Source organism: Carassius carassius, chromosome 39 (assembly GCF_963082965.1).
Source record: "Carassius carassius chromosome 39, fCarCar2.1, whole genome shotgun sequence".
Taxonomy (NCBI): Eukaryota; Metazoa; Chordata; class Actinopteri; order Cypriniformes; family Cyprinidae; genus Carassius; species Carassius carassius.
The window spans coordinates 13,381,866-13,393,487 of NC_081793.1; the positions used below are offsets into that span (position 1 = coordinate 13,381,866).

Sequence of the window (11,622 nt, forward strand, 5' to 3'; positions counted from 1 at the left end):
AAAACAGATTACATTCCCTTTCAGACCTACGTCGGGGAATCTTGTAGTGTTTTCACAAAAGACACAAAGGACAGCAGTATTACACATCAACAAGTTTCACTGTAGTATTGTCTGTGGGTTTGGGTGTATTATACACTGTTAGTGTCTGAGGTTTCATTCTCAGTCCTAAACCCATGTTTTCCCATTACAGGCAGCCCAGCCGAAGCATGTGGACTTAAACCAGGAGACCGCATATTGTTCCTCAATGGCCTAGACATGAGGTGTGTTTATTTTTGTTATGCTGTGATGATGCTTTAAAAATTGCATGTCAATGAAGTGATACTACAGTAGTTACTCTGGTAAACTTATCTAAGAATACACAATTATTTAAATTCAGATTTCTTTTTTATATTATTATTATTAAGTCATTTATGATCAGCAGTGAGAGTAAAGATTTCTGAGTTTTCTCAAAAATATTAAGCAGCAAAAGCGTTTTCAATATTGCAAAGTTTCAAAAACTGAAGACTGGAGTAATGACTGCTAAAAATTCAGTTTTACCGTCACAAGAATAATTGGTGTTTTAAAATATATTATATATTTTTAATTCATTTTTATATTATACAATATTATAGTTTTTCCTGTTATTTTTGATTAAACAAATGCAGCTTTGGTGATCATAAAAGACTATAAGACATGTAACACAGAGACCTTTTAGCAATATATGGGACCGTTATATAGTTTATTTTGTTATTTTGAGAGTTAACAATTTGGTGATCAGTACAATGGGTAGTTAGATTGGAAACAAGCTATTATTAGATTAATTATTTATATTATGCATTTTTATTTTTCTGCTGCTCCTTAACAAACCACATGCATTCTGAGATCATTTGTTTAGGCCTACATGTAAATCAGTTTCCCGTGGCCATGAATGGCTTCTTGGCAGTTTAGTTCACAGTAATTTACTGACAAGCATCATGTCTGTACATTTATTTATAAGTGTAATTTAAGAGAACATGCTATTTGCACGGGTGGGGTGGGGGGGGTAAGTCGTGGCCTAATGGTTAGAGAGTCGGACTCAATCGAAGGGTTGTGAGTTCGAGTCTCGGGCCGGCAGGAATTGTGGGTGGGGGGAGTGCATGTACAGTGCTCTCTCCACCTTCAATACCACGACTTAGGTGCCCTTGAGCAAGGCATCGAACCCCCAACTGCTCCTCGGGCGCCGCAGCATAAATGGCTGCCCACTGCTCCGGGTGTGTGTTCACAGTGTGTGTGTGTTATCACTGCTCTGTGTGTGTGTGCACTTCGGATGGGTTAAATGCAGAGCACGAATTCTGAGTATGGGTCACCATACTTGGCTGAATGTCACGTCACTTCACTTCTTCACACCATTTTGTCCTATATTACATTACATTATATTTAATTTGATCACACATTAATTCTGTTCTGTGTAAATTTAGGAACTGCTCCCATGAGAAGATGGTGTCTATGCTGCAGGGCAGTGGTGCCATGCCCTCTCTAGTCGTGGAAGAGGGCCCTGTAGACTATCCGCTCTCAGATTCAGAGCCAGAGGAGACCCCCACCCTGCCCCGCTCACGTTCCCCGGCCCTCAGCTCCCTGCAGTGGGTAGCTGAGATCCTTCCTCCCAGCATCCGTGTGCACGGCCGTACCTTCAGCCAGCAACTTGAACACCTCCTTACCCTACAAGAAAGATATACTATTTGCAAAGCTCTGGAGATCTTCTTCCAAAACAGGTCAGGTCAAAATTCATCATGGCCGTGTGCAGTTACATAATGAGTCAGTCCCGGCCCTATATGCAAAAAATTTGTGCTCTGTTATCACAAAGTCTCAGTCTTTAAACATCAAACTATAAACGTGTTCAAATTGCATTTGAAAATATATTCAAATAGAAAACAGTTATTTTAAATTGCAACAATATTTTATAATATTATTTTAATTAAATAAATGCATCCTCTGCGAGACTTATTTCAAAAACATTGTACAACCCGAATTTCCGGAAAAGTTGGGACGTTTTTTAAATTTTAATAAAATGAAAACTAAAGGAATTTCAAATCACATGAGCCAATATTTTATTCACAATAGAACATAGATAACGTAGCAAATGTTTAAACTGAGAAAGTTTACACTTGTATCCACTTAATTAGCTCATTTAAAATTTAATGCCTGCTACAGGTCTCAAAAAAGTTGGCACAGGGGCAACAAATGGCTTAAAAAGCAAGCAGTTTTGAAAAGATTCAGCTGGGAGAACATCTAGTGATTAATTAAGTTAATTGATATCAGGTCTGTAACATGATTAGCTATAAAAGCTTTGTCTTAGAGAAGCAGAGTCTCTCAGAAGTAAAGATGGGCAGAGGCTCTCCAATCTGTGAAAGACTGCGTAAAAAAAATTGTGGAAAACTTTAAAAACAATGTTCCTCAACGTCAAATTGCAAAGGCTTTGCAAATCTCATCATCTACAGTGCATAACATCATCAAAAGGTTCAGAGAAACTGGAGAAATCTCTGTGCGTAAGGGACATGGCCGGAGACCTTTATTGGATGCCCATGGTCTTCGGGCTCTCAGACGACACTGCATCACTCATCGGCATGATTGTGTCAATGACATTACTAAATGGGCCCAGGAATACTTTCAGAAACCACTGTCGGTAAACACAATCCGCCGTGCCATCAGCAGATGCCAACTAAAGCTCTATCATGCAAAAAGGAAGCCATATGTGAACATGGTCCAGAAGCGCCGTCGTGTCCTGTAGGCCAAGGCTCATTTAAAATGGACTATTTCAAAGTGGAATAGTGTTTTATGGTCAGACGAGTCCAAATTTGACATTCTTGTTGGAAATCACAGACGCTGTGTCCTCCGGGCTAAAGAGGAGAGAGACCTTCCAGCATGTTATCAGCGTTCAGTTCAAAAGCCAGCATCTCTGATGGTATGGGGGTGCATAAGTGCATACGGTATGGGCAGCTTGCATGTTTTGGAAGGCTCTGTGAATGCTGAAAGGTATATAAAGGTTTTAGAGCAACATATGCTTCCCTCCAAACAACGTCTATTTCAGGGAAGGCCTTGTTTATTTCAGCAGGACAATGCAAAACCACATACTGCAGCTATAACAACAGCATGGCTTCGTCGTAGAAGAGTCCGGGTGCTAACCTGGCCTGCCTGCAGTCCAGATCTTTCACCTATAGAGAAAATTTGGCGCATCATTAAACTTTGAAAAATACGTCAAAGACGACCACGAACTCTTCAGCAGCTGGAAATCTATATAAGGCAAGAATGGGACCAAATTCCAACAGCAAAACTCCAGCAACTCATAGCCTCAATGCCCAGACATCTTCAAACTGTTTTGAAAAGAAAAGGAGATGCTACACCATGGTAAACATGCCCCGTCCCAACTATTTTGAGACCTGTAGCAGAAATCAAAATTGAAATGAGCTCATTTTGTGCATAAAATTGTAAACTTTCTCAGTTTAAACATTTGCTATGTTATCTATGTTCTATTGTGAATAAAATATTGGCTCATGTGATTTGAAAGTCTTTTAGTTTTCATTTTATTAAAATTTAAAAAACGTCCCAACTTTTCCGGAATTCGGGTTGTAATTATTCCAAACGTTTGAGTGCATTTCTTTTAATCAAAGATATCGTTATATTTTATAGTCATGACTTAAGCGACCAATGCGATGTTTGATGAAAAAGCATACAAGTTGGAAATGTGTCAGCCAATTATAGGCAACAGAGGTAAAAAACAATTATAGATTGGAACCATCCTGCCATATTTTTATAAATATCATAGCATACTGTTCTCACAGTGAGGGATTTTCTGCCGCTTGGCAGCAGCAAGGCAAATGTGGAAAGCATTCAAAAATAGCTTCAGCCTCAAGAACAAATAGATACTCATAATCAGGAACAATCTGTGGGTTCTTCCAAATTTAATAAATAAATGGTGCGACTGCTTGCTGAGAGAGCAGCACAATTGTTTCTAAAATGGCTCCCTCTGTTGCATGTAAACAGGAATGTGGACACACTGATCGTAGATGTGTTTCCAGTGCTGGACACTCCAGCCAAGCACCTGATTTGGCAGTTCATTTACCAGCTGCTGACCTACGAGGAACAGGAACACTGCAAGAGCAAGATCGCCCGCTTCCTGGGCTTCAAGAGCGCAGGTTAGCTGGGAGTTTACTGTGTGAACGTCAGTGGTTTTCTGGCCTGAATGTATTCTGATTGTGCATGTTTATTACCGCAGAACCAGAGATAGGTCCAGAGACCCACAGAAGGAGCAGCTCTATGCGAGTGTCGGGTACCTCTCACAAAAACACTGTGAGAGAGAGAAGCTCAGACGACTGTATCATCGGCACTCACCTGGGAATGGGTATGACTTATTCTCCTGTCAGAGTTTTGGTTTTTGACCAAAAAGCAGGGTCCAGAATGAACTATTTCCACACTTAACATATGAAAACATGAACATCATAATATAGTTTAAAATAATTTTATTCACTATATGTACATATGCACTACAATTCAGTTTTGGGACCGGTTTTCATGTTCTTAAAAGAAGTCTCTTATGTTTACCAAGACTGCACTTATTTGGTCAGGAAACAGTAAAAATCATAATATTGTAAAATACTTTTACAATTTATAATAAAAAGTATATATTTCTTATTATTATCCATGTGAAAACACTTGATGCATGAACCGTGATGCATTTCTTTCAGGATTCTTTGATCAATAGAAAGTTTAAAAGAATGGGTTTAATTTGAAATATTTAAATTTACATAAAAATGTAACAAATTTGACATTTGTGTCAAAAAAGTGTTAATTTCTTTAAAAAAAAATCTTTCTTACCCCAATCTTATGAATAGTAGTGTAATATATGTACTTATTTATTTGCCATCAGTTTTTAATCTTATTTGATACTTAATGATTTTTGGATTATGGGACATTTTAGATCCTGCTGATAATATGACGTAGACTTGACACTGATATAGGCCAATACGTTTATATAGAATACTGTTTATGCTATGCATTGCTTCATCGTAACACTGTTTCAGATAGCCATGCCATCCCAGCAGGCACCAGACGTCACTATAATGTCAGGTTGACGTTGGACCCATATGTCGGACAGACGTTGCATTTTGATTGAGAATGAAAATCGGGTTGATGTCAGTATTTGACATCAATTTGACGCTGACTTAATGTTGGATTTTGGTTACACAACCTAAAAACAACAAATTCATTGGACATCAAATTAACATTGACATTGAATTTTGGTAACCCGACGTCGCAACAAAAATTTAACCAAATATCAACGTCTTATGATGTTGTGTGCCTGCTGGGATACTGTCACCCCTGTTGGGTAAACAAGCAGTCAGAACTGTTTATGATTCACCATGCAGCATTTATTATGCAAAACCTATGAACCGCTTGCTAGTGCTGTGCGCCTCTCAGCCATCTTCCACCCAAACCCACTGCTGAAGCTGACTGCCCTCAGTCTCTATTTAGCTCCTGAAGGGCAAGCAGCTTTCTATGCACATGCTCTGTTTCTGGACAGCACTTTCTCTGTGTCTCAGGAACATTCACTGACCCTGTGACTCCAGAGGAAAGACAGTGTGGGGATGGGACTTCCTTCCCAGAATCCCCAGATCTCAGCCACGTGGGTACCATTTACTGCTCATCCACAATTCATAGCGCTGTCATCACTGCTGTTATAAACTCATCTCATCTAACCATGCCCCAACCCATAGATGTCAGGAGTGTACACGGAGCTTGAGAACATGTATCCCGGGAAGAGCCAGAGTCACTCCTCACCCAGGGCTGCTGGCATGGGCCACGCTGAGAACAATACATACACTCAGTGTTTCACACACAGTAACACAGGTATTCTGATCTTATTCTCACAACTGCCACATGGTGCCTCCAAAAAAGAGACAGCCATGATTATGATGACAGATACTACAATAATGGCTGTGCAGGACCTGTGTGACTATTTGACACTAAATGTGCTTTCTTATGTAGTGAATGTAAGATATAGCGTGGGGTTTTCAAACTGGGGTCCTGGGAGCTGATAGGGGAATACTTCTAAAGCATTTATTAATCTTAGTTAAAGCTGATTTAATTAAATTCAAAATAAAAAATATGGTAACATTAGTTAATGAACCAGTGCTAACATTATTTAAAAATGCGTTGTATTTTTATCAACTAATATTAAAAAAGATGAAAAAATACTGTTTTAAATGTATGGCTCATTGTTACTTATGGTCGTTTTTCTTTATTCTTTATTTTACATTATAACTGTTTATTTCTTTGCTTTCTAAAGACTAGTTGGTTATCATCATCTGTAATTTATATATTACAGTAATAGATTTTAAGATTAAGAAATGTAAAAATGTAATTTTTGATATAAGTTATCAAAAAATTCATTTCATTTTTTTATTTGATTTTTCAGTGTTTCTCTTCAGCGTTCAATGATTATTCTAACATTTAAACTTTTTGTAATCTCCAATTGAAATGAAATATTTTACAGGTAACATTGTAATTGTTTGTTTTGCAATGACAGTATGAGCCAGTTTTTTTAGCAGTCCCGTACAAGAAGGGCCATGGCATCAACAAGTTTGAAAATCCCAAATTTAATGTATTAGGATGTTGTAGTTCTTGGTCTTTAAAACATTTTCAGAAGATTTATTAAGATTTCTCATAAGTGTTCTATGAATGTTCCTCATGAGTTTGTTTATTTTGCAGGGAACCGTAAGTCAGGCCTCTCTCTTTCATGGACTGACTCCCTTCCTGGCCCTCAGTTTGAGCCTTACCAGCAGACTATTCCTTCTCCAGACAGTGTGGACTCTAATCCTTATGTTAGTTTAGACAGCCCCCCAGCATCCCCCATGCCTTCTGATGAGCCCAGTCCTCTGCCCCAGCGCAGGAAGCTGTTTACCTTCTCACGGCCCCCTCGCAGCCGAGACACTGACAAGTTCCTGGATGCTCTGAGCGAGCAGTTGGGCCACAGGGTCAATATCGTGGATGACTTTAAGGGAGGGGAGAATGACTATGAGGAGGTTTGTGCCAGACACAGCCAAGTAAAGGTCACACAAATATTATAATAAAATAATCACAAACAGTTATTTATTTATATAAATTATACACACAATTCTCATGATTATTTTTTTCTATCCATTCTCCAAAATGCTTGCCTAGGAGAGTCAAATTTAATTTAATTTAATTTAATTTTAATTTAATTCACATTTCATATCTATTTATGTAATTTTTATTTTGAATTAATTAATTGATATATTTATTTATTTAGCATCTTTCCATTCTTAAAACACTTTTCATATATAAGGTCACATTTTGTTTTATTTTATTTCATTTTCAAAATTAGCATTATATACATTTATGTTTCATACATGTGTCTGTTTTGTAAAGCCCTGATTGTCTTTGTGGCACTGGCAGATGAGTTTCCAGGATGAGCAGGAAGTGAACATGCTGCCTCATGAGTTAAGCAGTGCCAGCAGTGAAGAGCACAGCAGCAGCGATGACTCCACCTCAGTCTCCATCTCCTCAGAGTCTGACCACATCCCCCCTCCCCCTCAGAGTCCTCCGCCCCCGCCACCGCCCATCCAGTTCACTGACCCACCCTCGGCCCTTCCCCTCACCCCAGAGCACTTGCCTCAACCTCCCCTAGCCTTCCAGCACCACCCCATCATAGCTCCACCCCCACCTCCACCTCGGTCCTTCCTTATTAATCGCCCCTCGTTGCACAAGGTGCTGCCCAGCAGTGAGGAGCTCAGGTCCCGGTACACCCATCCTCGACACTCCTCTCCCCAGCCCAGCGCTCAGTCTGTTCTTCAGCTGCACCAACCGAAGGCTCACCCCATCCTTCAGTCATCCCCACACACCTCCCCTCAACCCCCACACACTACCACACAGCACACTCAGCTGCGGCATCCCACCCAGTCAGTCTACCAGAGCAGGCAGACCTCTGCTTCCAGAACCTCCCCTAACCTGACCAAACAAAAGAGCCTCCACTCCCAATCTTCCCAACAAAGCTATGAAGGCACGCTCTCAACCAAGGTTCCCCCACCACCACCACCTCCTTTACCCCCACCTTGTGATCCTCCACCTTTGCCCAAAGCCAACTTGAAAGCCTCTGACAACAACCACATGAGCGTTAAAAGACTGCGCTGGGAGCAGGTGGAGAACTCTGAAGGAACCATCTGGGGACAGGTTAGTTAGTGATGCATAACAGCCACGGTGCACATCAGAACCAGTGTAGGTGCAGGTCATGTGACCCATTATTAAGTAGTGATAATCTGTTTTCTAGCTTGGAGATGATCCTGATTATCATAAACTCAGTGACATGGTCAAGTACCTGGATCTGGATTTGTACTTCGGCACACAGAGGAATTCCAGTAAGTTCTCTGTTTTGTTATAGCTAGTTCAATGTAGTATTCACCATCACCCACTTTTCATACAGTGCTGTGGAAGTGTTTGCCCCCAACTGATTTTCTGTGTTTTTACACTGAATGTACATCATCTAATCATCATTCGACACCTATAAATTTAAAACAAAACTCTTCATGAAGCATAAAAAAAAGAAAAAAAGACATGCCGTTCTTCCTATAGTTAATATTGAGTGATCACGGTGAAGGAATTTAGTTTTTTCATAAGTTAGGAATTTAATTATTTAATGCAATAAAAAAAATCATATTTATTAATCAATGTTATTAGTTTAATGTATTACTTATTTAAATAAAAATAAAACATTATAAATGTCGTTGCTGCCACTTTTGATCAATCTAATGCATCATTGCGGAGTAAAAGTACTAATTTCTTTAAAAAAAAGAAGAAATTATTGATCGCAAACTTTTGTTACGATTTCTATGGCATTTAAACATGACATCATGTAATATAATATAATATAATATAATATAATATAATATAATATAAAGAAATATAATACTGTATAATTTACACTAGAAATTCAGACGGGGCAAAGTCTTTTAACAAAATCTCAACATTGTCTGTATGTTGCTGTCTTCATCCACATGTGCTTGTCATTTTGATGGAGAATATAAACTCAATTACCTTGTCTATTTTTGTACTTTTCAGCTCATATCTCATGGAGAGCTATATCTGTCTCAGATCCCATCATTCTCATCCATCTTTTCAGTCTCATAACCCTCCATACATATTGTCTCCAGTACTGGTGCGAGGAGAGCTCATCCTTACACCGTTATTAAATGTGTCAGTCTCTCTTCCAGAGCCCACTTTCCTGCCCGAGAACTTTAAAAAGAAAGACGTGGTTGAGATTCTCTCCCATAAAAAGGCCTACAACGCTTGTGAGTATGAGTGGGGTTGTGTTAAAGTGCTCTGGGTTGAGTCAGGTTTGTTGTCACATGTGACGTAGATGTGTAGGAGCAGGTTAAAGAGGTGCTGTAGGTATTTGCTGCTGTAGCAACTGTGTGGGAATGAACTGTCCCACGTCTCATCACATCTGGCTGCCCTGTTCAGCTATCCTCATAGCGCATCTGAAGCTGTCCCCGAAGGAACTGCGAGAAATCCTCATGACCATGAGCACCGAGCGTCTGGAACCCGCACACATTAAACAACTGTTGCTTTACGCTCCCGACGACGAGGAGGTCAAACAGTTTCAGCATTATGACCAGGACCCTGCCAAGCTCAGCGAGCCCGACAAGTTTGTCCTACAGGTGCTGTTTTACCTGAGTTCCAGCTGTTTTACCAGAGTTCTTGTCATAATTAGTGTAAATATTAATGGATTCTTGTGGGCTCGTTCTACAGATGCTACTAGTTCCTGAGTATAAAACCAGATTGAGGAGTCTTCTTTTTAAGACCACCGTCCAGGAGAAAACCGAAGAAATGAGAGGCGCATATGAATGCATATACAAAGCTTCATTAGAGCTTAAAAACAGCAAGAGGTTGGCCAAGATCCTGGAGGTAAAACACTTCATTCGGCAGATGTGACTGAATAAAAATTATAAATGTTTTCAAAAGTTTCCATCATTAAATGAATTAACTAACATGAACAAACAAAGAACAATGCAGTATATTACAGTATTTATTCATCTTTGTTCATTTTAGTTCCTGTTAATTCACAATACATTAAGTAGTGTTAACAAGCACAACTTTTGATTTAAAAAATGCATTAGTACATTTTGAAATTAGCATGAACTCAGATTAATAAATGCTGAAGAAGTATTGTTCATGCTTAGTTCATGTGAACTAAAGTGGTTAACTAATGCTAATGAACCTTACCGTTTTATCTTTTATAAATCTTCTATAGAGGAGCTGGTGTTCTCTGAGCCATACATTTGTCAGATTTGTTCTTTGTTTAAATATCATTCTTACAGTATGTACTCTTTTTTCCGTGTTTTTAGTTTGTTTTAGCAATGGGAAATTATCTGAATAATGGTCAACCCAAGACGAATAAAACAACAGGATTCAAAATCAATTTTCTTACTGAGGTATGTTTGCAATAATTGCAATGTTTTTATTAAATGTTGTTCAATATTGTGTTTATTCTAATAATGAATTAAAATACTCCCCAGCTTAACACAACAAAAACTGTTGATGGAAAGTCGACTTTCCTCCATATTCTTGCCAAATCATTATGCCAACACTTCCCAGAACTCCTCAACTTCGCCAGGGACCTCGGAACAGTGCCACTAGCTGCCAAAGGTAAGGTATCAGAACAACTTCCTGTTAGATATTTGTATATACGCCACCGTTCAGAAGTCTGGGCTCGGTAAGAACTTGTATATGTTTTTAAAAGTCTCGCTTGCTTATCCATTGCATGGATTAGATGAAAAAAATACAGTAAAAACAATAATATTGTGTAATACTCTAAGGAAACATTTCATATTATTATCAATGTTGACAAAAATTGTGATGCTTAATATTTTGGTGGAAACCGTTTTTAAATTTTTCAGGACTGTTCGAAAAATAGAAAGTTCAAAAGAACAGCATTTATTTGAAACCGAAATCTTTTGTAACATCTTTACTGTCACTTTTGATCAATTTAATGCATCCTTGCTGAACAAAAGTTTCCATTTCTTTAAAAGAAATTGTACTGACCTCAACAACACTATTTTCTGCTGTTGAGGAAAATCAGGCATTATATATACAAAAATGTCAATAAAATGTATTCACATACTTTAACTGTAAATGCAGTCAATCAAAGGACAATCACTGCTGAGCTCAGTGACCTTCACTCCACCATCCAGGATATAAGAAGCGCCTGTGAGAAAATCCCAGCTACTACAGAGGATCGCTTCGCATCGGTTATGAGTGTATCCACCAACCAACAGCATTTTATGAATGAGTTTGTTAGTGAAAAGAATAAAAACCCATATCCTGTGAGAATATATGTATATTGAGCTTCTGTTGCAGTGTATCAGCCCTTGACTCTGATGTTAGAGCTTTCTGGAAAACTGTCATCCAGCGGTGCAGTCCCTAGACTCCTTGCAGCAAAGAGCAATGGATGAGTTTCATAAAGTGGCCTCCTATTTCGGAGAAGACAGTAAAGCCACGACCACAGAAACCTTTTTTGGCATCTTTGCGGAATTTATCTCCAAATTTGAGGTGAGTTTCTTAAATGCTGCCGTTTTTTAACAGATGAAATGA

The 11,622-nt window shown here is 38.8% G+C and overlaps 1 protein-coding gene across 4 annotated transcripts in view; it reads left to right on the forward strand.

Moving 5' to 3' along the window:
• The window catches only part of LOC132121410 (delphilin-like), a 28,737-nt gene that overhangs the window by 15,860 nt on the left and 1,255 nt on the right, over positions 1-11,622 (forward strand). For 3 of the 4 annotated variants that reach the window (XM_059530763.1, XM_059530761.1, XM_059530764.1), the window contains exons 7-22: positions 191-260; positions 1,437-1,730; positions 4,000-4,151; positions 4,232-4,357; positions 5,556-5,638; positions 5,730-5,862; positions 6,724-7,037; positions 7,432-8,205; positions 8,303-8,390; positions 9,231-9,320; positions 9,493-9,689; positions 9,781-9,936; positions 10,377-10,463; positions 10,548-10,677; positions 11,170-11,288; positions 11,416-11,580. In XM_059530763.1, coding sequence (XP_059386746.1) covers positions 191-260; positions 1,437-1,730; positions 4,000-4,151; positions 4,232-4,357; positions 5,556-5,638; positions 5,730-5,862; positions 6,724-7,037; positions 7,432-8,205; positions 8,303-8,390; positions 9,231-9,320; positions 9,493-9,689; positions 9,781-9,936; positions 10,377-10,463; positions 10,548-10,677; positions 11,170-11,288; positions 11,416-11,580 — 2,978 coding nt within the window. The remainder of the gene's footprint in view (positions 1-190; positions 261-1,436; positions 1,731-3,999; positions 4,152-4,231; positions 4,358-5,555; positions 5,639-5,729; positions 5,863-6,723; positions 7,038-7,431; positions 8,206-8,302; positions 8,391-9,230; positions 9,321-9,492; positions 9,690-9,780; positions 9,937-10,376; positions 10,464-10,547; positions 10,678-11,169; positions 11,289-11,415; positions 11,581-11,622) is intronic. The other variant, XM_059530762.1, reaches the window with a different exon arrangement.